The sequence below is a fragment of the Saccostrea echinata genome, unplaced genomic scaffold, assembly GCF_033153115.1.
Source record: "Saccostrea echinata isolate AGI-Se365-2 ecotype Australia unplaced genomic scaffold, CSIRO_AGI_Sech_v1 ptg000028l, whole genome shotgun sequence".
Lineage (NCBI taxonomy): Eukaryota > Metazoa > Mollusca > Bivalvia > Ostreida > Ostreidae > Saccostrea > Saccostrea echinata.
In genome coordinates this window covers 916,146-941,373 of record NW_026889777.1, presented here as the reverse complement: position 1 = coordinate 941,373, position 25,228 = coordinate 916,146, and the positions used below count along the sequence as shown (strand labels likewise).

General features: G+C 33.0%; 2 protein-coding genes and 1 pseudogene across 2 annotated transcripts in view; 1 reads left to right on the top strand and 2 right to left on the bottom strand.

Moving 5' to 3' along the window:
• Positions 1-25,228, bottom strand: part of LOC133194001 (uncharacterized) — a 163,464-nt gene that overhangs the window by 64,001 nt on the left and 74,235 nt on the right. Inside the window, exons 8-9 of the mRNA XM_061329912.1 lie at positions 17,656-17,850; positions 15,951-16,190 (exon numbers count right to left, since the gene is read on the bottom strand). Coding sequence (XP_061185896.1) covers positions 15,951-16,190; positions 17,656-17,850 — 435 coding nt within the window. The remainder of the gene's footprint in view (positions 1-15,950; positions 16,191-17,655; positions 17,851-25,228) is intronic.
• LOC133194002 (uncharacterized) lies at positions 1,331-5,515 on the top strand (annotated as a pseudogene).
• Positions 6,475-7,500, bottom strand: LOC133194006 (uncharacterized). Its single transcript, XM_061329917.1, has one exon. The coding sequence runs from the start codon at positions 7,495-7,497 to the stop codon at positions 6,880-6,882; it is 618 nt and encodes a 205-aa protein (XP_061185901.1). The 5' UTR covers positions 7,498-7,500; the 3' UTR covers positions 6,475-6,879.

Here is a 25,228-nt window from a genome sequence, read left to right as displayed (position 1 = left end):
AGTGCATAATGATACTAAGGAACAATTCAAGTGTCATATCTTCTGCTTGAATTTGAAACTTGTGCTCCAGCCTCCTCATTCATGTAAATGTATTCTGAAGTGCCTAATGATTTTTTTCCAAAATGCCAGGCACAGATCACACATGCATGGGTGATGTGTTTGCATAAGACATGATACATAAGATATATAAGAATTATCAGTATATCAATTATCAGTACATCAATTCCCCAAATTAGTCTTTCCTAATTCATATTATTACTATTACAGTTCCTGCTAACAAAGAAAACAAGAAGCCAGCAAGGAAATCCTTATCTTTTGTGGACATAAGAGATCCCCCCAGTGGAGGTATTTTAATCAATGATAGGTCATTAGCAGAGTTACTATTTAAAAATTTCAAATTAAATCATGGTAAAATCAACTTTGTATAATATGCAAATTTGGTGTAAATATGGTGTATCATTAATTTAAAAAAAATCATAAACTATAATAAATGTCATCATGAATTTATTTCATAGCTTTAATAGGTTTTTATGTATTTCAGATATTGAAAAACAAATTGAAAAATCTAACCAGATTATTCAAGGTCAAGGGGAAGTAGAGGTGAGACTTTTCTCAATTTTATGTTGTTATATGCATGCTTCATGTTCAATGGTCATCCAAAACATTCATTTATTGTGAAAGCTATACATGAAATACATTTTAATTTTGTTGGAATTCTTTTTTATCAGATTGATCATGTTTATTGCATTTTAACATGTGACTGTTTTGGTTGACTTTATTAAACGTTCTTTTTTATGTTTTGTTATTTACCTCACCTGAGCAAAGACTCAAGAGAGCTTTTTTGATCAAAGTTTGTCAGTCATCCATCCATTGTCTTTTTCCCCCATTTTTTACAGGTAGTGTAGATTCAATTTTGATTCATGGCCCCAGGGGTATGTGTAGGGTGCATTGGGCCACAATAATAAAGTTTTATCTAACATAAGTTGTTTTTTTTTGGTTTTCTTTTGTTTTTTGTAATAAGCTCTACAATGTACAGGGGATTAAACTGCAAATATTCAGTGTGGATTCAAAGTGTGTTAAAATTATGAATAGACTGTTTAGTAGGACTCAGTCCCCATATCCCTTAGAAAAGTATGGCTTAAAGTGCAAATTAGTCATGACCACTAGGGGCTAGGATGGATCCACATAAGGGATCAAAATTATAGAAAGGAATACATTAGGGGAAAAATTATAAAACAAATCTTCTGAAGGACAGCAGGAGCATGGTGAATCAGATGAGCATTATGGCCTTTTGTTGTATTTGTTAGTTATTATTTGTTTTATTTTTTGCAGTTATTTCCAGTTAATTACTTCAAGAGATTCCCATTTGTTCTGACCAGTTTACAATTTTCCAGGATTAGCTTGATATGGTAAGACTGCATTTCTTCCTACTAAGATATGCATGTATAAGTCATTCAATCAATTATTCTACATTTTTATAATACTTAATTATATCCATATTTATTTTGAAAAGTAAAAATGAAATCTAATAATTTGGATAATTAATCTATTCAATAACTGAATTGATAGCAGTTCATCACACATAAAGATGTTTAAATATACATGGTAATTTGGTTTGTATTAGGGACAAAATAGGATTTAAAATTTTATCATTGGTTCTTTGTAGGTGTCAATTAATTACCCAAGTGGAAAAAAGTCTGTGCTTGTTGTATCTCCTTCACACAAAGTTGTATGTAAAGCCATACTGGACAACAAAAATGTAGACAAGACTATTGTGAACACTTTATGTCAGCAAAATCCCAACATTGTGGTGAATGCAGTGACTAAAATAATAGAGGATGAGTGTAGCAAAATCTGTCATCGAGGGTCTGGTTCATTTCTTCAAAAAAAAAGAATATGAAGATTTCATTAACTTTCAGTGGGAAAATCTGAGTAAAGATCTTCAGAACAGATGTCCTCATACTCTCTCTATTATATCATCCATGGTGCAAAATCCACCCCCAGGGATTCTCAGCAAACCCTTCTTTCATGTGATGCTCTCCAGTGCTATATGTTTGCATGGAAGAAATCAAGAGATGTCTGCTTTGCACTACATAACAGCCTTTATCCTTGCTCGTGGTGGTTGTACTCAAAGAGTAAGTGCATTTTTTTCAAAGGGGGGGGGGGCTGCAGGATACTTAAATTTAAGATTTCAAGGTTCTTTTCCCTCAGCCTTCAAAAATTCAAATTATTACCTTTGCTTGAAATGAAGGAAATCAAACCTAAACTGTTATTTTCATTACAGACCATTGAATCACTTTGTAAAGCTGGACTATGTGTTCATCCCCAGACACTTCACAATAAACTGACAAGTTGGCAGGATAAGTTGGATGAAGAACTCAAAATCCTAAAGGTAATTTTTTTTTTCCAGGGAGGTTATGTTTTTTGCAGCTCTTCTTGTTTAAAGTTAACACACGTAACATAATACATGTTGACAGTTTAACTGTACAAGTATTGTTAGGTATAGTTAGTATACATTTATTTACTAAATGAATTTACACTTTATAAACTGCAAAGTGGCTTACAAAAAAGCATCAACTGTTCCAACCAAGATTATAGAAGTATATCTTTAGTAGCTATGAAATGCACTCCTTATAACAATTTAATATTTTATCATTACACTTAATAAAAACTAGGACTTTTTCCCCTTCAAAAATGCCTTCAAATTGTACAAATTTTAAATGTGTTGACAAGCAGATTGATACATTTTTGACTAATTTGTGACGTAGGCAACACAAATTTTTTTTTATCAAATCAAAAGATATGTTACACAAGAACTAAATATTTATAGATAAAATGGACCAACAAGGAAGAGGTTGCCAAAAAATTCCAGTTGGTGGGTGACAATTGGGACAAGGACATTCTCCCTTCTTATCGAACCAGTGAGAGAAAAACAGAGAGTCTCCATTTGTTCCAAATCTATGCCATTGTTGACAGGTACACCACCACCAGTCCAGCGGGGTCAAATGGATACGAAGAAAACCTCACATACATCCCCTCTGTCCTCGAACAAACACAGTTATTGAAGAAACTAACATTTATTTTTGCTTCAGCCATTATTAGACATGTTCCCCAAGTGTCAAAGCACTTTGAGACTATTTTCCCAAAGCACTTGGATCATGAACATTCAGCTTTTGCAGGACTAAAAACAACACAAGTAAGATTCACATTCTATAAAATCATTAATTTTAACTTTACAACTTGTACATGTAGATAATATGATTAACCAGAGGTGATTTTTTTTTTCAGTATTCTTTGGGACTCTTTGATACGAATGAAAATAAAACGGACGAAGTGATTCGGCTCCTTAGACATCTTACCGACCTGTATGTCCCATTAGAGAATGAAGAGGTTGTTGATGCTGTTTTCTTTGGAGGTATGTCAACGAGGCATTTAAATACCTTGGTAAATCTGACTCTATACTTGATAGTGAAAAAGCATGTAATAAATCCAAGATGTGTAAACTGATGATATTCACAAATCAAGGTGTTAATTATATTCTTTGATCTTGAACCACAGCAACCAAATATGCAACATTTTGAAAGCCAGTATTATGCATTATGTTTTTTTTTTAAAGGGGATCGTCTCACTGATGAGAGAATACATTGTGCACAGGTTGCACTCAAGGATTCACTGACATCAAAAGGACGGCTAGAGGGATTCATTTCAAAATCAGAAGACTTTCACAGATTGATGAATTTTCTCGAAGTAAGTAAAATTTAAATGAAAATTACCTATATCCTTACAGTTACTATTTATTAAGTCTTATAAAATACTTTCTATAAAATAAAAAAATGTTTTTAAGGCAGTCAGTGAATATTTACTTACTGATTTACTTCTTATAGATTAACTACGTTCTGTTAGAACTTCATTTAAATTGCTTATATTTCAAAGTTCTGTCATAACGATATACCATGCATTTTTTTTCCTAGGTGCAAAATATTGTTTACATGAGTAAATTTTACTAAATCTAATTTTGCAGGCCATTTATAAGCTTACGTACAGCACTGGCATGGCAGGTGACCCATGTACTGCCCACTATTACAGGAACCTTTTGGGACATAGAAGTGCTAAAGGACCAGTAAAGAATGCATACAGAGCATACAAGATGCTTTATTATACTATTCTTGATGCCATCTGTGTAGTGCTCTTTATGGACAAGCTGGGGTCAGTAGACATGAATGATCTTCCACTTCCAGATTTTTCACAAATGACACCCAATGACAGCATTCAGTGGTTGAATAACATGTGTAGGGAGCTGGTGGAAAAATGGTTCTTTGAAGATGGTCAAGATATTTGTGAGGAAATAAGGAGTGTTCTAGAAAATCCTCAGCATGAGGAAAACTACTGGACTTCGACATTAGAAAATGGTCGTTTTAAATGTCATCATTGTGAAAAGGACTATAAAAGAGTAAGTTCTTTAAAAGCTCACGAGTCTGGATTTCATGACGTCTCTTTGAGTAAGACAAAGAAAAAGAAAGAATGCAGCAATGATGAATTGCATGATTATGTGTTGATGCTTTTTAAACTTGTTATGCTCCATCGAAATTTTGACAGTGCAGTAGATATGGGGGATGGTGGAAGATGCGTACGATCTGCAAAGTATGAGCTTCCAATTTACCACAAAACAAATAAAATCAAATATTCCATTTGCTCCATTCATACTACGGCATTGTCCTCAGGACTTCTTAATGCTGACCAGGAGGAACGATTCATAGCAAACAGATTTGTGAATATCCAAGGTGGCAAGAATAACAACATTGCTTTGGATGAGTACATTGAAATGCTTAACAGAGACAGCAAAGCCTCTTGTACTGGGCACAAAACTAAGGAAAGTATACTGAAACATTCGAAAGAGTATCCTTTGCTCATACAATTCACAAAACAGTTCGAAGAGGCAGGTGAATTTGGCCAAAGGAAAGGATTTCATCATCTTCCTTCCTATGCAACTGATGTTGAGAAAGTTATAAAGGATTTACTGGAGAATTACATTTTACAGAAAAATGAAAACAGGAAGTTAAAAGTAAAAACAACTGGTTTAGACAGGAATCCATTTTCAAATTGTTCTCAAGGCTTGTCAACCATGCTGCATCGCCATAGACCATGGTCACCATATGGAAGACTAAGAGACTGTAAATTTTGAACTTGCCAATTTCGTTTGACTATGATATCGTGATGCATACCTTATTCATTATTTAGTCAATGAGCATTTGTCTTAGTATGTAACTAAGTGACTGTGAAATTGTAATGCATACCGGTACCTTATTCATTATTTAGTCAATGAGCATTTGTTTTAGTATGTAACTATATAGCATGGAAGGTGTTACAAGTGGCATCAATTATAGGCAAGAGTCTTAAGATAAAAAGCTTTATAAATGATATTGATTATTATAATAATGGTTTCAATATTTGTTCATTCATTAAAATTCTTAAATGTTTGATCTAAAATATTTTATGCAATGTTTCAGCACTTGGCTATAAATATGATTACCGGTAGTCCCAGAATAGCGTCTTTTATTTTATTTTCAGTAAATATGATTATTATATGAATGAATAATTCCCATCTCTCTGATTGGCTGAGATCCAACAATGTTAGAAAAATACTACGTTATATTGACCTGCACATGATCTTCAGGTCAGTATAAGGAATTATTCATTCTACATTGGAACAAAAATAGATAGGGAAATTCCAAATTGATGCAAATAGTTTTGGAAAGTTATTTCACTTGCACCTGACATCCACTCGTACGAACTTAACATTAAGGCACATAGATTCTTGGGTGAGGGGTCAGGGGAAGGGGGGGGGGGTTGCAGGAGGCCTAACCCTCTCTCCAACTTTTGAGAATGTTAAGTTTTAATTTAAATTTTAAGGATAAAAAATTTCAATGAAAGTTCCGTCGAAAAGTTTATGGACCTTTACATTCCACCAAATAAAATTTTGATTTGGGAGAATTCTTTTCCTTTTTTTTTTGGGGGGGGGGGGGGCAGTCAAAGATTTGTTTTCAAATACGTTGTCAATTTTTTCCTTTTAATGCCCCCCTTTTCAAAATCAATCCTATATATGTGCCTGACATTTATTTTTCTACATTGCACCTAACCTAGATTTAAAAATTCCAGAATAATACAACTGTTTTTAACCCTGTTTCTCTCATTATGTTGGGCTAGTACTTCAGTAGATGTGAACAAGTAAGATGGCATGGATTGCTTAATGAGTGTGTTATTTAATCATTGAATCATATAATAAAACAATTATTGCTGTTTTTTTCGGTCAATATGATGATTTAGCCACCTTCGAAGTACAATATTCACCTCGCCCTCGCCCTTCGGGCTCGGTGAATATTGTACTCCTCGGGTTTCTAAATCATCGTATTGACCTCAAAAAACCAGCAGTAATTGTCTAATATATAACTCTAAAATGCAGATATATGTTATTGAATATTTAATTACTTCACAAAATATATCATACCAAATGTCCAAATAATGTAATTTATTAGCATTTCCTATAATTATTATATCCCCAAAGGAGAGGGGGGTATACTGGTTTACCTTGTGCGTTTATGTTTGTGTCTGTCTTAACAAATTTTCACAGGTTTTCTCAACAGCTACTCTTCGCAGATGCCTGAAATTTTAGCACGCTCTTTTTTTAAGCATGCCATATGATGGGATTCATTTTTGTTTGAATTTGATGTCAACTTCCTGTTTATCCCTGCATCTGTCCATGCCAATATTTCTTTAAAAGAACTTTTGTATATTAACATGAAAGTGTATATTCAAATCAGAGCTGGGCCATAATTGGTGCTCACAGAATTCTTGTTATCCCCATGTCGAGAAGAATTATTCTCAAGAATCAGAATCTTCTGAAGTTTCATGATCATTGGGAAAAGTTACATGATTCCCTAAAAACAATTTCTCCAATGGCAGTTGAGAACAATCCCCACATAAACAGTTGTTCTGACATACGTCACAGCATGAACAATTTCCTGCATAAGATTTTACTTTATCAAGTTCACTTTCCTTAAGAAATGATTCCATCATCTGTATTCTTCGGCAGTCATTGCTCTTAAAGAGTTTCTTTACTTCTGGGCCACATCGGGCAAGGTGATGGGAATTATAAAGTAGCAAAGACACAGACTTTTCACCATCTCTCCCAGCACGTCCAATTTCCTGCACCACTTCAAGTATAGAATGAGGTGGACCAAATAAAATAATGCTGTGTAGATCTTTAAAATCCACCCCCATACCCAAAGCATTAGTGGAAACAATAACTCTTATAGGGCTCTCTTTCTCCCGAATGGACAATAACACAGTCTCTTTGATAGATTCTTCAGTCTCTGAATGATACATAGCTATATATGAGCACAAGTCCTCTGGCAATTCGTCTGACACATAATCGTAAATCTTTGCCACATCACTAATTGATTTACAATAAATTAGTGTTCTTGGAAATAGACTTCCCATGTTCACCAGTTCATCCACTAACCATGTCATTGCCATTTCAATGTCATTTGCCACTTTCTTTACAACATACTTGATGTTTCTTTTGTCCGGTGACAAGTACACAAATGTAAAATCTGGCTTAAAGGATACCACTTTCAACACACGTTTCTGTACTTTCAGTGTGCAAGTGGCACTAAGGGCAAGCAGTGACACATTTGGAAAGATGGAACGTAATTCTCCAAGATCACCAAACCATTTCCTAAATGCTCTCTTGTGAATATGTTCATCATCTTGTCCCCTGAAATATATGAATACATAAGAATAGAATTTATTACCAAATCAGGGCCTAATGGGCATAAACATATAACATATATAATTACAATATTTTAGTTCATGAAGCATATTGAGAAAAATTTTCTTCCCTCATTTTACAATTCTTTGAATGTATATCAAAACTAAAATGTATTTTAAAAATTCTTACCACGTTGATATTAAATGAAATTCATCTATAACAATTGCAGTGACATTGAGTTGCTGTAGTTCAGCCCGCCATTCACCTAACAGTGACTCCGGACTTCCAAATATGATGTCTACCTCGCCACTCAAAATCTCTTTATCTAGACCTTGACCTGTAAAAAGTAGGGAATGTATTTAGCATGCTTAAGTGGATGACATGCAGCAGGTGATCACAGGAAAACAAGCATATGAATGATATTTTTTTGTGCAGACCATAGATATAAAGTTTATTGTAATATTTTACCATACATGGCAGAACAAAACTAAGGCTCTCTTTGCCAAACTTTAAACTTGGTATTTATTAAACATATAAAGTCATAAAATTTCTGCAAGGTTTCAATAGTATTTCAAGTATAACCAAGATTAAGATCAATTATCCTGTCTCAATTTTCAAATATTGAGTTAATGACTGATGCCCCATGTTATATTTTATGTATTTGTTTGGTAGTAAGTGTTTTAAAAAGCTGCATAAATTATATTCATGTTATATTTGTGTTTGTTAAATTAAATAATTCCTTTGAATAGAAAATTCCTCTTGAACAGGTCCAGTACAATCAGTACATTTATCATACGTAGCTAGAATTACCTACCGTAGCTTTATTGAGCTACCTCAGGTAGCTTTATTTAGCTATTTTAGGGCAACTTTTCACAATTTTGCTTTTTTTTTTTTTAAGAAGACAAAAAGTTGCAAGTAAATGTCTAGTAATATTTATTCTAGGAATTATTTAAAAAGCAATCCAAAGCAGAGATAGTTTAAACATTGTTGCGTTTGAACATTTTTAAGGAAAAGATGTATTTCCATTGTTTGAGTAACTTTACACCACCTTGTGTGCAGTGAGGCGTGGATAAGTATGATTACTTTACATTGTGCTCATGTTAACCAAAACTGGTTTTCTTTGCTATTTCATTCTGGATGTAACTGTTTGGTCACAAGTTAACTGTTGTACATAGCCCCAAAACTTTTAGAACTTTTTTGATTGCAATTGTGCAGAAAAAACACACATCTCTATGAGTGATTTTTTCATGAATTATTTTCAGATGAGTTCAAAGTTGAAAATTATCACTGCATCAAAGTGCAATTTTCTGCACTTCATAAGGAAAATGCTAATTTCAGAAATAAGTTTGATTAAGTAGCTAAATAAAGCTACCTCAGGTAGGCAAATAAAGCTATGTAGGTATTTCAAGCTACGTAGATAATTCTAGTGATTGTACCAGACCTGTTGAATAGCAATATCATTTCGCAAGTGGGTTACAAAACGTCATGAAGCAAAAACTGGGAATAAAATAAAATATACCTTTATATGCGGCCGTTACACCTTTAATTGCATTTATTCTCTCAACCTGATCTTTCATCAAAGAAACAAGGGGACAACAAACAAGTACAATCCCAGTGCGGCCGATTTCTCGTTGTACCAACGGAAGTAGTTGATAAGGTAATGATTTACCGAAGCCAGTCGGTAAAACTGCCATGCAGTCCTTCCTATCAAGCAGACACTGCAAAATGTCCAGCTGTTGAGGCTTCAGTTGTATATTTAGCGAATTCGTAACTTTCTCAATGGGCGCAGCCATTTTTAAATGCCAAGCGATAAGCATATAACAAACACTTTCTCATTGGTCGATTCTTGATGTCATTGGTTATTTTTCATTGGCTAATTGATTTGTATCAAAGGTCACACTGAGGTGACCTCGGACGGGGTGTTGTTAGATCTTGTATTGAAGCGTATCGTAGAGGAGCGAAAATTACAAGTCTAATTTTAATTAGATTGGAAAAATACTGAAAACGAAATCAGGCTAAGCGACGATGTGACACTGCTCAACGGTAAGCTTATCAACGAGTTGCTGGAACACGAACAAGTCAAAGCAGCCTGGTATTTCAACGGACATGTGTATGGACAAATTGGAGATGAAAGAGTCATGTTCGATATTTTTGACAAAATTGAAGAGAAAATAGCCAAATTGAATTAATGCATTTCTTTTCCGGGAATAGCATTTCCGTTCATGTATACTTTGTTGTTTTTGGAACTTATGGCTCTCTAGACAACTTCCGGTTTACACTCCTGTGAGAGATTTAAGATCAGTAAGGACACTTGCATGTACATGTATTTGGAAAAAAAAAACGAGAGCTTGTTGTCATTACAATAGATTTTTTATACTTTGTTTCTTTCAGATGTTTTCTTTCTGTACTATCCTGTGCTTCTTTGCTATCTCTTTCTTCTCTATATATACATGCATGCATGAAATTACCTGTTTTGCTTTTAAATTTTGATGGGGATTAAATTATTATCTGTTAATTGTCAAGGTTTAGGCGATATCACAAATCGAAGAGATGTTTTTAACTACTTACGAAGTCTAAATTATAATATTTATTGTCTTCAAGACACACACTTCTCCAATGATGTAGAAAATGAGGTCAGAAACATGTAGGGATATCAATGTTATTTTAGTTCCTATATTTCGAACTTAAGAGGGGTGGCAATACTTTTCAATAATAATTTTGATTTTAAAATATGCATGGAAAAGGGTGATAAAGATGGAAACTATCATATTCTAAAAATATGTATAGAGGGTCACAAGGTTGTTTTATGCACAGTATATGGCCCAAGTACTGATACACCAATTTTTTATGAAAATATTCAACAATCCATTGAAGAAATGAACTGTTACAGTGTCATATGGTGTGGAGATTTTTATTTAGTGTTAAATCCACAGCTGGCATAGCCAGTGGTTATGTAGATCCCTTTAGACAACTCCATGAAACACTTCGAAGGTACACATGGAGGAAAAAAATCCTTTTAAACAAAGTAGGTTAGACTTCTTTATAATGTCTGAGTCATTGCTACCTTGTCTTAATGCATGTACAGTCGAACCAAGTTACAGGTCCGATCATTCTATGATATCAATGATCTTAAAAAAGGAAGGGGATTATGGAAATTTTACAATTCTTTACTTGGTGATAAGCAATACCTAGATTGTATCAGAGATGTTATTTCAAATGTGAAAAAGCAATATGCACTTCCTGTGTATGACCTTGATAATCTTGATACTATTCTAGATGAAAATCTATATTTTACCATTGATGATCAGTTATTTCTAGAAACTCTACTTATGGAAATAAGAGGGAAAAGTATTTCATATTCTGCATATATAAAAAGAAACAAGTCAATGAAGAAAATGAATTATTAGAAGAAATTAAGGTATTAGAAGAAAATATTTCTGAGCACAATGTAGAGGAACTAAATGGAAAAAAGCAAAAATTGGAAAAACTTAGAAAATACAAACTTCAAGGAATGTATATAAGAAGTAGAGCAAAATGGGTGGAAAAGGGGGAAAAACCATCTCATTATTTTTGTAGTTTAGAATCAAGAAATTTTACTAGTAAAATAATTCCCAAACTTGTTAAAGACAATGGGCAGATAACTCAAGACCAGTTTGAAATTTTGGATGAAACAAAGGAATTTTATGAAAACTTATACTCTACACCTAACAATAAGTTAAATGAATATGACTTAAATTCTGAGCTAAATTTCAAAGATATTCCCATGTTATCGTTAGATGAACGTGTGTCTTTAGAAGGTAAAATTACATTACAGGAGGCTTCTAAAACACTTAGCAAAATGAAGGCAAATAAATCACCTGGTTCTGAAAGGTTCTCATCATAATTTGTTAAGGTCTTTTGGCGATATCTATGAATTTTTGTTATCAGGTCAATTAATTATGCTTATGAAAATGATAGTCTGTCAATCACACAGAGACATGGAATTATTACCTATTTACCTAAAGGAGAAAAACCAAGACAATATATTAAAAACTGGCGTCCAATTCCACTTTTAAATACTGTATATAAAATAGCCTCAGGTACCATTGCAAATAGATTAAAGACTTATTTGGATAAACTTATCAATCCTGATCAAACTGGTTTTATTTCTAACAGGTATATAGGGGAAAACACTCGGCTAATTTATGATATAATGCAGTATACTGAAGAGGAAGAAATTCCTGGTCTTCTACTACTTATTGATTTTGAAAAAGCCTTTGATACTGTTTCATGGAATTTTTTACAAAAGACATTAACTTATTTTAAGTTTGGACCTGACATTCACAAATGGGTAAAATTATTTTATCATAACATTACTTCAGCTATTAATCAAGGTGGCAATCTCTCAGCATCCTTCAATATCCAAAGAGGCTGTAGACAAGGTGATCCTTTATCACCGTATATTTTTCTACTTTGTGCAGAAATTCTAGCTATACAAATAAGAGAAAATAAAAGGATTAAAGGAATTACTGTATGTAATAATGAAAAGAAAATTTCACAACTAGCTGATGATACCTCAGTTATCCTTGATGGTAGCAAGGAATCACTTTCAGAAACAATTAAAGTATTATAACATTTCTCCGAAATGTCTGGACTAAGAGTTAATTTTTCGAAAACTAATACAGTATGGATTGGATCTAAAAAAATATATTCAAGATATCCTTTCTAGAGATTTTAATTTGAAGTGGGGGACTAACAAATTCACATTATTTGGAATTAATTTTGATGTAGAACTTCAAAATATGTCTAAACTTAATTATCAGCAGAAGTTAAGTAGAATAAAATCAATCTTGCATCAATGAGAGAAAAGACACCTAATACCAATAGGAAAAATTACTGTTATTAATAGCAATTCTCTGTAACCACTTAAACTTCTTTGCCACGCATGGTCACCGATTTTGATGAAACTTTGCCCATTATTACAACTTGACACCAGAAACATATATCAAATAAAATTTCGTTGCTATGTGTCTTGGTTGCCATGGTAACAGCAAGAAAAGTTGAAAAAATTGAGATTTTCAGCCACTTTAAATCTTTATTAAGCCTTAATAAAGACTAAGAAAAACAAACAAACCATTCTCCCAAAAACATGACACCTTGTTGGCACTTATACTATAAAGAAACTATTTAGAATTTATCTCTAAGTAAGTGGTAACCATGGGTACATTTGGAATACATTTTAGATGCTGAAAAATGCTGAAAAACGCTCTATAGCCACAAATGATAGATGTTACATGATCAAACTCAATCAACAACGTAAGAAAAACAATGAAAAATATTTGACCTCCTGTAATTAGGTATTGGCAATATTATTTTAAAAATAACTTTCATGGTTGCTATGGTAACACAGAGTCACCATGCAAAATCTGTTGCTATGATTGGGTTAATGCTACTATCGTGAGGGAAAATAATAAAATTCATGACTGGCACATATGCATCCTTAGAGCCTTGCAACACTGACAACATAAGAAAAATTGAGATTAATTGTTACTTTGCTGTGTAACCATGGAAACAACGTACCAGTTGTTTAAAGTGATATTTTTTTGCTGCTTTAGGAATTTACCAACCTTTTAATCAAGAAAAATATCATTTGAATCACCTTGAATAGTACTTATCTCGTAGAACTAAAGTTGAATATCATATATTGATAAAGGTTGTTGAAAAATACAACACTGTTGCTATGGTAACCAAGAAGAGAAAATGTTCGATTTTGTTAATTTTTTGTCAATATTAGACCCAATGTGCCAGCTTTTTGCATCCAGTTAGAGATTGGGTGATAGTCAAAATTGAAAGTCAGGTTAGTTGTTCACATATATCAATCATTAAAGTTTTGGGAATCTACATACAACGGTACGTATCCAAGGAAACAGAGTATTTTTCAGATTTTTATGCATGTTTTTTCGCCTTATTTCCATAGCAACGCACTATTTAAAGAATTGAAATTGAATTTTTTGAAATGTGAAAATTAGGGTCACACCAAGGCCTTTAAAAATTGATCATCAGTTATATAGAAATATGCTTTTTAAAAAGATAGGATAAGATTAAAACACTAAGAGAGTAAATTTAAAATCCTTTCGTGGTATTAAAACCATGGCAACCATTGCCAACCTATAAGAAATATCATATTTTGTCCTTGGTATATGTTACAAGGATCTCTTCTCTATTATTTGCTTGCATTTCAACTTATAATTGTTTTTATTCTTAAGTGTATGACTTTATAAAATTAAATGAACAAAATTATTACTTTTGAATACATTGTTTCCATAGTAATGTAAGTTATAGATGATTTACCAGACATGTTTATCATGCATTTAAGACACCAGGCCTTCAACTTTCAGAAACAGTCATTGCAACTTGTTTGCTTTGCTGCATACGTTAACTGTGGGACTCTGAAGATGTTGAAAAATGCCATTTTTCAAACTTTAGGACATGTTGCTATGGTAACCATGACACGTAGCAACCAATTTTTGCCTGATTTGAGTTAACGGTATCAAAGACTTTTATCATAGAGAGTTTTGAGAAATTCTGAGACTATGCGTGCCACAGCTCCTATATAAAAGTTCAAGTCATTACAGAGAATGGCTCTTAAAACTTTGGTTTTGCCTCTTTTAAACCATATTTTTATGGCAATTCCAAATCCAGATGACAACTTTTATAAAGAATTGGATAAACTGTTCTTTTCCTTCTTGTGGAACCACTCTCAACATAGAATAAAAAAGGATGTAATTGTTAAAAAATATGAAGATGGGGGATTAAAGATGATAAATGTAAAGGCTTTTATATCTTCTTTAAAATTATTTTGGATGAGAAAACTCTTACTGTCAAATAGAGGCCTGCATGATTTTATACCAAATCTAGATCTAAATAAAGTTACAACGTGCGGAAATGAATATATCAAAAATATAAAGAAATCACTGAAAAACAAATTTTTTGTTGATGTATTTGATTCATGGATTGAGCTACATCATAAACAAAACCCAACTACAGTAACAGCAAACACTCCACTATTTTACAATCCTGACATTCTTGTGGGGGAAAAGTAATTCTTAATAAATCCATGTATCACTCTAATATCAGATACCTTAATGATCTTATTAATGAAGAGGGTTTGTTCCTGACTTATGAATCTGTTTGTGATATTTATCCTCAAGTGAAAATTATTTTTCTAGAATACATGAGTGTTATAAGTGCTCTTAAGGCATGGATGAAAAAAGTTAATTTTGAAGAAAATGTTACTAATTCACAAAACCCTCTGGTTATGTCAAATATATATACCCTTCTAGAATGCAAAAAATCAGGGCAATTTTGTAATCTTCTCAATCATAATAGTACAAAACCTACTGGTAAAAGAAAGTGGAATGAAACATTTGAATTGAATGACAAATAATGGAAAATGATTTTTAAACTGCCTTTTAAAGTTACAAATAATTGAAAACTGCAATGGTTTCAGTATCGAATTTTGAACAGAATTTTAGCTCATATTTATTTAAAATCACAGAAAATAAGAATTGTACATTCTGTCAGGTGGAAGAAGAAACAATTGAACATTTGCTTTGGGAGTGTGATAGTGTACAATATTTTTTAAGAGAATTTGAAGATTACTTTGAAAATAAAACTAATCTTCAAATATCAATACCAAAAAATAATTTTATTTTGAGGTTCTTGGATGAAAAAAAGATACCAAATAATCTTTTTCTATGGCTTATATATTATATCTACACAATGAGGTGCACAGGGAAGACACAAAAATATATTGCTTATAATAAAGGTGAAAAGGATATGTTTGACACCTGCTGGAACTCTTGGAATCAATTATTTCAATGACTCTTACAGATATATATGTGTTAATATTTCATGAATGCATGCAACCCTTTTTTCTCCTCCAACTTTTTCTCTCCTCTCTCTCTCTTTCTCTCTCTCTCTCTCTCTGAAATAAAAAAAACTACACCTTCTGTAGATTCTTTTAAACATATGTTTAAATTGTATGAAATAGCAGAATGTGTAAAACAAAAATAAAGAATAATTAAAAAAAAAAAAAAAAGAAAACAACAATGAACATTGATTTTTAAATGTGACTTTTCTGGGAAATTGTTCTATCCTATAGGTCAATTCCTTTGAAATTGTGAATACATCCTTTACTTACCCACCGCTTGGGCTGCTTTGATCGGTTGGCTTATTGACTTGCTTGCAGATACTTGAACATCGGCAAAATGTAAGTAGCCACGATATTTCTGTTGGATTTGAACCCAGCGCCCTTTCATTCTGCCAGGACATTTGATTCTTATCGTTTGACCAGTTTTTCCGGGCCCTTTGAAAGTGCCACATGTCTTCAAACTACTTAATGAGTCACCAACTTGTACCACAGCATTACGGAAACGCTTCCCTAGAATCAGAATTGTATAAAAAAATAATGTCAGAAGGATAAAGCTACTTATCAACTGTATCAAAAGAAAGCAAACAGTGTATACCAGTATAACAACTTGCACTCATGAAGGTTTAATAGGTTTAATTTTTGGAAACATAACTGAACCTACCCAAGTAAAGAAAAGATTATATATACAGATACATAAAAAAAACAATTTGTGAAATTATTTAAAAAGTAGAAGCTGTCTTTATATCAAATACAAACTTCACTTGCTAACTTAGTTTTTTCCCCATAAACCCCCGTTATCATACTTTAATCCAAAACTGTCACGAAACATAATGAATGATCATTCACTGTGGTAAAGAGTGACGATTTTGGGAAGAATGTGCATTTAATGTTTTCTGTGTAAGTAGAATTTTGTGGGCAAGAGGGGGAAAAATCAAACGTCTCTTACTAATTTAACTTGCAAAAAAGTCCTTCGGTCTAAGCTTGCACTTCTGGCTATTACTAATGAAAAAACTTTTGTCAAAAGGTGAGGGGGCATCCTCTCTCTTGTCCTACACTTCTAAATAATGTCTTAAGCATTTTATTCAACAAAATCTTAAAATCTTCCTTCACAAGCCCAGATATAAGCAAGTGTGTTTTCCTAGAATGAGCACATTTTTCAAACTGAGCACCCCATCAGCATAAACCCTATTTCAGAAGCATATGCCTTTTTCTTTATCTTTGATAGAGGATTAATTGCCTAATAAAAATAGAGCTCATCTGCTAGTGTGTCTAGTCTATAGTCGTCAACATTACTATTGATTGATGTGATCAAAGTTGCCCCAGCCAGTTGCAAGGTCCTGGGCCTCCATTCCTATCTCTCATATAATAGATTTCAAAACTGGGATTGAGGGAGATATTGCTTCTTTAATAAGCAGTTTGATTTCTGGTTGTATTGAAGACCATTAGTTTCAATTTAACTCCCCCCTTTGACCGAAACAGCCAACCTGGCTTTGCAGTATATCCAATCTTTGCTAGGCAATTGTTCTGTTCTGTTCTACTTCACATAAACCCTAGATTTGTGAGTGGTGGAGGCGCTTAGAAAAAATTGGCTTGCAATATTGGTCTTATCTAAGTAAAACCAAGAAAAAAACCGTCAAATTTTCATCCTTTGCCTAAATCTATTCAATTTTGCAAAATGTATGCCACAATTTAAAAGCGGCAGCTAAAATTGTTAAATTGATTAAAGACAGAGTACAACAGACAAGGATGAAAATTAAAAACAGTTTGTATGCTCAGGCATGTTCAATGGATTGCAAATTTTTTTCTTTCAGAAAGCTGTTCGTCTCTCTCACTTTAAAAAAATCTCTTGGCGATATCTTCTTCATGATATATATTTGAGCTTTCCATTTCAAAAAAACCTTTACTAAACTTGAAACAAAATAAACAAAAATACAACATGGATAATGATTGCAGAGTCTTTTAGGATTATACTTACCACAACAGTCTCTCCTGTTATAGATTATCACTTCGTCAATGTTGTAGGTTGTCCCCAGATCGATCCGATACCATGGGTTTGTGGTCAATCTGCTATGACAAAAATCGTTCAATTTTCCATTGTTACACAGTCCTGCCTTGAAATGAGCAAATGTACTACTAAGGTAGGATTTTTTCCCTCGGGCAACATCTGAAACTGAAAATATTAAAGGACAAGGTTGAATGTGTAGGAAAAGAAAACTAAGTCGTCTTAAGATTAGTTTGGAAGTTTAACACATTTTTATAATTATTGTTAAAATACACGTTTATTAGTCGATTTTCATTAAAAAAAATATGGCAATTATCGTTCAATTTTCCATTGTTACACAGTGCTGCCTTTAAATTACCCAGCGTACTAGTAAGGTAGGATTTCTTCCCTCGAGCAACATCCTTTATACCTTAAACTATAGATATTAAGGATGTCGACGAGTATTCTTGAAAGCACTCGGCTATCGCTTGCTAACCGGAAGTTAATGTATCCTCTGTAACGTCTTGAAATGTGTTGAGAGATATGAGTGGTTTACAATTACTTTAGAGGCTCTACGAAGGAAGTCTGGAACGATTCAGTAGAAAAGAAAAAAGAATTTGGAAGCCATCTATGTCCTGCTAAAGAAGGTTAATGATTGATAAATTAATAAAATACGAGTTTGAACCGGGGGGGGGGGGGTGTCTGAAGTTGAGTTAGGTACCTTGTGGAAAGAAACTATTTTGAGTCGGGCCATTGTGAGCCAGTCGGTCGGGAGAGGGCAACCAAACAATTTTTTTAAAGTTGGCCTTACTGAGAGAATTCTTTTGTTATTGTTTACTGCGAATATTAAATATACGTTTTAAGTAATATTTTTATAGCAAATTTTGCATATCCATGCAGCAGAAAATTGACAATGTTTTTATTTGTCTGAAAATCGAATATTTTGCCTAATAATTGGCTCAAAATTTACGTCAATGGCCCCCAATTTTTTCTTTCATTTTTTAAACTACATGATACTTTCAACTGATCAGCAATAAAGTTATAAAAAGCTTGGGGGAAAAACGTATTGCCTGTGTAGATTTTTAATACATGTACCCAAAATATGATATTTTGTAGAGTAAAAAGGTCACACGATAATTTACGCACATTAATTTGCAGGATTTTTTCAATACTAAATGTTATTCAAAGTGTGACCCGCCAACAAAAACCTCCCTTAGCTCAATTACGTCAAAATTTGCCTTTAAAATCAATGACGTGAAAACGAATATTTCATTTCTGCATGTGTAAGTCACTCAATTTTTTTTTACATTCTCAACTAAGAAAATTAATGAATGCTGATGGACCAATTTCACGTAAGTGTTTTAGATAAACAATAAACATCAGCAGCAAATTACTTTTATGATGCAGGTTCCAGGTCACGCAAGGTACGCTTCACTTTTAAATTAAAAATGCATACCATTATTCAACGCATTTTTCATTATTGTTTGGTATATGCCTGTTTGACTCAAACTTAGCCCACATCAAGCGTCTGTATAGGAGAACAGATTGCAACAGTATTGCAGATTTACGTGGCATCGTAGACAAAACCTGCTATTTGAACAACGCAGTTCTTTTTGAGGGGGAGGAAACATGGATGTGATTAGATTGGATGGCTTTTTTTCATCTATTTTCTCTCCTGTTAAAGGATTAGGGAATACCAGGTATCAAATTTTCAGATTTACGCTAGACAGGCCCGGATTCGTACTTAACCAGAAAACAAAAGACGATAAAAGGTTGCTTTTAAACTCTTGAAATACAACCCAGAATTGTTCGATACAAGTGCTCGTCCAAGGTCCATCCAACCCGGTAGTTTAACAAAGGAGAGACAGAAGTACCTGTATCAAAGAATCCGTCCATTCGTTCAAGATCCATGGAAAGACACAACCTGTACTCCTGTTGATGGTGAGTAGTGAGTGGTGAAATTTCAAGGTATCAAAAGACTTATGAATGATAATAATTAAAATTTGATAATGTTAACACTTATAATTTTAACTAGTGGGTATTGTTTTTTTTTTTTTTTTTTTTTTTTTTTTTTTTTTTTTTTTTTTACAAAAAAACACATGTCTCCCCTTCTTTACCAACATTAATGAGTGCAAATATATGATCAGGGTCAAAAATAATAATGCAGTGCATCTCAACTCCAATTCTGTGTACAAAATTTCAAGTCTTCATGTCAAACGGATCTCAAGTAATGGTCTGGTCATGTTTTTCTTAATTTGACCTGGAAGAAAGTGGTGAAGGTCAAATATTTTGATGCAGTGCATTTAGTCTCAATGTTGTCTTTCCTTGTTCCAAGTTTGAAATCCTAATGTCAAAAAGTTCTCAAGTTATGACCTAGACTATATTTTCATGTAAACGATTGACCTTGACTTTATTAATAGGTCAAGGTGAAAAAAATGTTGCCATTCACCCCTCCTCTATACCACCTCTCCATGTTCCAAGTTTGAAGTCTTAATGTCAGGGTTCTTAAGTAATGGTCTATTCATGTTTTCTCTATTTGACCTTTAACAAAGGGGTCAAGGTCAAAATTTTGAAGCGTTGCATCTTGTAACAATGTCTTCTTTCTATGTTACAAGTTTGAAGTCCTAAATCAAAGGGTACTCAAGCTATGGCTTGGACTCTATTTTGATGTAAAAGATTGACCTTGACCTTATAATAATTGAATCAAGGTCAAAAATTATGGTGGCATGCATCCCTCCTTCATACCACTTCTGCATGTTCCATGCCTGAAGTCTTTATAACAAAGGATTCTTAAGTAATGGTCTAATCAAATTTTTTCCCTATTTGACCTTGAGGAAGAAAAGAGGTCAAGGTCCAAAAATTTGGTGTGTTGCATCTTGTATCAATGTCTTCTTTCTCTGTTACAAGTTTGAAGTCCTAATATCAAAGGGTACTCAAGTTATGGCTTGGACTCTATTTTGATGTAAAAGATTGACCTTGACCTTATAAATAGGTCAAGGTCAAAAATGTTGGTGGCATGCACTCCTTCTCAATGTCTTCTATCTATGTTCCAAGTTTGAAGTCTGAATGTCAAAGGGTATTAAAGTTACGGCCTGGACAAAATTTGGATGAAGAAGAAGAAGAAGAAGAAGAAGAAGAAAATCGACAAAAACAATATGTCTCCCCTGGAAGGGGAGACATAATAATACGTGTATGATTTCATTAAATTCGCCTTTGATCCCCCCCCCCCTCCCCCCCCAAAACGCACACCGCATAACACAGTCATCAGATTTAGAGTTTGGTTTTCTATTTTCCTTTTTTTCTATTTGCTTATCTTCTTCCAGGGAAGAAAATAAATAATCTGTCTTATGGTCATCTTAGAAATAAAAATTCTGTGTTGAGAGGGAATGATAAAAAAAAATCTGTTTATAAAAAATGCCCCCCCCCTTCTGAATAAAATATTCATCCCCCTGAGGTAAATTTGAAATTTTTAACATTGTACATGTATTAAACTTTAAAAAGCTTTTTTCCCTTTTTTGTGAAGGGATAACAGTTCGACAACTCTCTTATTTATGGCGTCATGATAAATGCATTTCGTTTGACGTCGCTAGAAGAAAATGGCGTCAGGGCAGAATACATCATATATTTCACTTCATGGTAAAGAGCTTAATTAATGTTCTCCTAGGATATGCAAAAATCCACATTTTGACCAAAAGTCCTTATAGGGAGGTTTTGCTTGGCGGGTAACATATATTTTGATTATCTGTAAATCTATAACGAGGCAAGACTCACCTGTAATATTTACAGGTTATATTTACCACTAGGTGTACTTTATTTTTGAAGAAAAAGTAATTTTCGAAAGAAAAAAAAAATTACATGGGGTGGGTGGGTGTTGTTGCTTGGAACGGCTCATTTGTTATTTTCTTAACTTTTCATTTGACTAGATAGTTTTTTTTTTTTTTTTTTTTTTTTTTTTTTTTTTTTTTTTGATGTGTGTTTATTTTACAACACATTTCCGTGGATATTATAAAAACATGCCATTAATGTATAAAACTTATATACCCCGTATGCAAGTGATGAAGGTATATTGCTGCATAAGTAAGGGAAGTTGACGGTTGAGAAGTTAAAGTCATCACGTTTATCATAAAGCTTGGTTGTTAGATTACCATTAACGTCTTTTTCAAGTAAAATATCCAAATATGAAACAGATGTGTCAGACTCTGTGGTATCTTTTATCTCAAGCTCACCAGGATATATCGTATCAACATAAGAATGGAAATAGCCATTGTTAAATGAGAATACGTCATCGACATATCTAAATATCGAGTTGAAGGCCACAGCAAGTGTTTTCTTCTTTTCACGCACAAGATATTGGACAAATTCTGCTTCATATGATAACAAAAAAAGGTCTGCTAATAACGGGGCGCAATTGGTACCCATGGCAATTCCAATAGATTGTTGGAAAACCTGGTCTCCAAAAACCACATAGATATTGTCAATCAGAAACTCAAGCATCTTTTTAATGTCAACTTCAGAGTACTTGTGTGTACAATCAGAATGTTTTTTAACAAAATAATTTTGCAAATGACCAACGACAAGGTAAGTATATTTACGAGTTCCATTTTTATTGAAAAAGCAGCTAATGATATCCAAGGGAGTGCAGATACTGATATGTAGTCCTACTGTTTGAAAACTTGAGAACTGAATTTAGAACATTGAATTAGTTCATGTATGAATTTCTAAATATATTTATCTCAGATAATAGAAGCAGTACGTGTACTTTCCAATAATACAGACAAACTGTACTAGTGGAACAGACGGAATAAAAGTAATGTAATACACTGAATTGATTAAATTTTAAGGAATACGAGGGTTGTTCTGAAAGTTCGTGGACTAGCGCCATAAAATTAAAACCGCTTAAGATACATCAATGAATTATTTAACGTTTAATTAGCATCATCGTTTTAATATATATAACGAACTGTACATCATTAGTTTTATTTTTTTAATAAATTGTTGATGTTTTTGAAAGCAATGGTATGTCCAGGCAGCGCAACCTCGAAGATTACGTTTTTTTTTCTACCTAAGTGTAACTTAGAAAAAAACTCTTTTTTAGAGCATTCGTCATTCAAAAATCCCGTTAATTCACTCATGTGGTATGCCACAATTGTACCGTAAAATTTGCAATTTTTACCCCACTCTGTACGTTCTATAAAATTTTATCGTAAAATTTATATGAAATGTTCAAACAATTATGGGGTTGTAATGACGTCAGAAAGGGTGGGTGGGTTTCTTTTTCCAACATTCTATAAAGTTTCACCCCCTGGAAAAACTGGCATAGACCTAGGAAATATTTAAATGGGCTACTGAAAAATAAAATGCATTCAGAGTACTTGTTTTCACACGCCGAAAAAGATTAAAGAGACGAGAGATGTAAAAGTGAATGTCGATTTGTAGTAAGGGTGTTCAAAGTTTTTCACGTCGAAAAGTGGCGTTGATCATGTGTGATAGATGTTGAACTCCGACAATCAACAATGCTGTTATAATCAAGTGAGAATCTTTCAGATCAATTTTCAATATTATATGCACTGAAATCAGCTGTGTATGACATTGTAAAGTCATATAAACAAGACGGGCTTAAATCTTTACTTAACTCCAATGAAACTCATCAAGATAAGTGTATGAGGTAGAGAATGCGGACATATAAAAACAATGACGTCATGAAACTAAATGGTGACAGCGCCGGGTGATCATATAATGTCTTTTTTATTTTATGATAATTTTGTAAATATTCAAGGTATCAAGCTAAAATTTTCTACATTTCTTTAACTCTTTGCCCCTTGCTCTGTCTGTGAAGTAATAGTCGCATTACATTTGTCACTGTTTGATGACGTTATCCTTTTCCCCGCAGAGCACTTGCGATTACGTGCAGAAAAGACGTGATTTGGAACATGAATATTTATATTGTGTGTAGCGATTTATTGTAAATTAGGTTGCCGTATTTATCGTCAAAATACACTCAACCATCCGCAAGTTAAAATCAAGTATTTTTAATGGTGATTTGACCCTGTTTATTTTGTTTAAATTATTCTTTCGTGTGGACTGTGTTACACGTTTATTATAATATAACAGCTTGTACTTTATTAGAACTGAAGTTTATCTGAAACATTGTTCAAAATATTAGTTTGATTTTCCAGACAAGGTTCAATTTCTGTGCTCATAATAAAGTGAGAGACAACGACACTCCCCCCCCCCCCCCTTTTTATTTCTTCAATCACATGTAATACCAATTTATTTGAAAGTTGCAGAATCTTCAATAAATTAAAATAGTTGAGAAGAAATGGATTATATATAATATTTTTATAACATTTATTTTACAGATCTAAGGCAAGAAACAGAGAAGTTGGTATACTATATATTGGTAGCTTTCAACATAAAATTTATCTGATATAAATTTTTTTAACAAAAAAAAAAATTGAATGATTTTCTATTAGACAATAGCAATTCGTCAAAAGGAGACTTTTTATTTTTACTGACATCTTCTTGGTAAAATTTTGGCCGATAACGACTGAAATACTGCAAACTTGGCATTAAACAAAAATTAATCTTAAATTAGCAATATCTTTCCAACTACATGTACACGTCGACTACTATTTAAAAAATCAGCACGTTAAATAGCCAAGAAATAAAGAAAAGCATACATTTTTCCGAAAGGCGAATCTCGAAGCACATCGAAATGCAGTATTTCTTTTTTTGGTATGCATTTAAACACATTTTTTAAAAACAATATATTGGTAATATACTAAGTCGATAGGCCTAGTATTTGAATTTTTCGGATGGTGTCCTAAGCATTCCGTTTAGTTGTTGAGCAAATCTGGCTGTTTGTACTGTTGGAAGGGTTTCTATGAAAAATGCATTAATGGTACATGTAGCTGTATTTATCGAGAAATATAGACAGTATTTCCACTTTTTTTTGCTAGGCCTGCCAACGGAATACATTTTGGCTTCATAATCAGATTTCTATGGCATTATGAATTTTATAAATATGCGTATTTACATCGAATTCAATCAAACTTGCGTTTAAAAAAGTCAAAATAAGAAATATAGTATATACAACCAAATTAATTCATCAATTATGCATGAGCTATCAGGAGTTGGTGCGTATTGGATACACAGATTTTTCAATATCTGCTTTTTTGATTGCGCCGTTATCCCTGTGATCATCATATTATTAAAATATACAATTTAATGGCAGAAAAAAAATCTTTAATTTATTGTGTTTGTAAAATTTTTACTACCTTAACCGAAAAAAAAATGTTCATGCATAGATCAGAAAGGAAAATAAACAGAATGTCTCAATACTTTGCTGCATTTCATTCCCGAATTTTTTTAAAAATAATCTCACTTTTCATTTCCTACATTTTATAGTTTTCTTTTCCGACATTAATAAAATAGTATTTTTCAGGCAATAAAACTGGGGCTGAAGATAGGTAAATCTAATAAATATAACTAATAAAAAATCTCCAACTGTCCAGTGACTTGACGAAAGGGGGGTTGAGGTGCGTAAGTGTGTGTGTGTGGGGGGTTG

Bases quoted from the DNA above. Each gene is read 5' to 3' on its own strand.
- LOC133194006 (XM_061329917.1), bottom strand. From the start codon at position 7,497: ATGGGAAGTCTATTTCCAAGAACACTAATTTATTGTAAATCAATTAGT.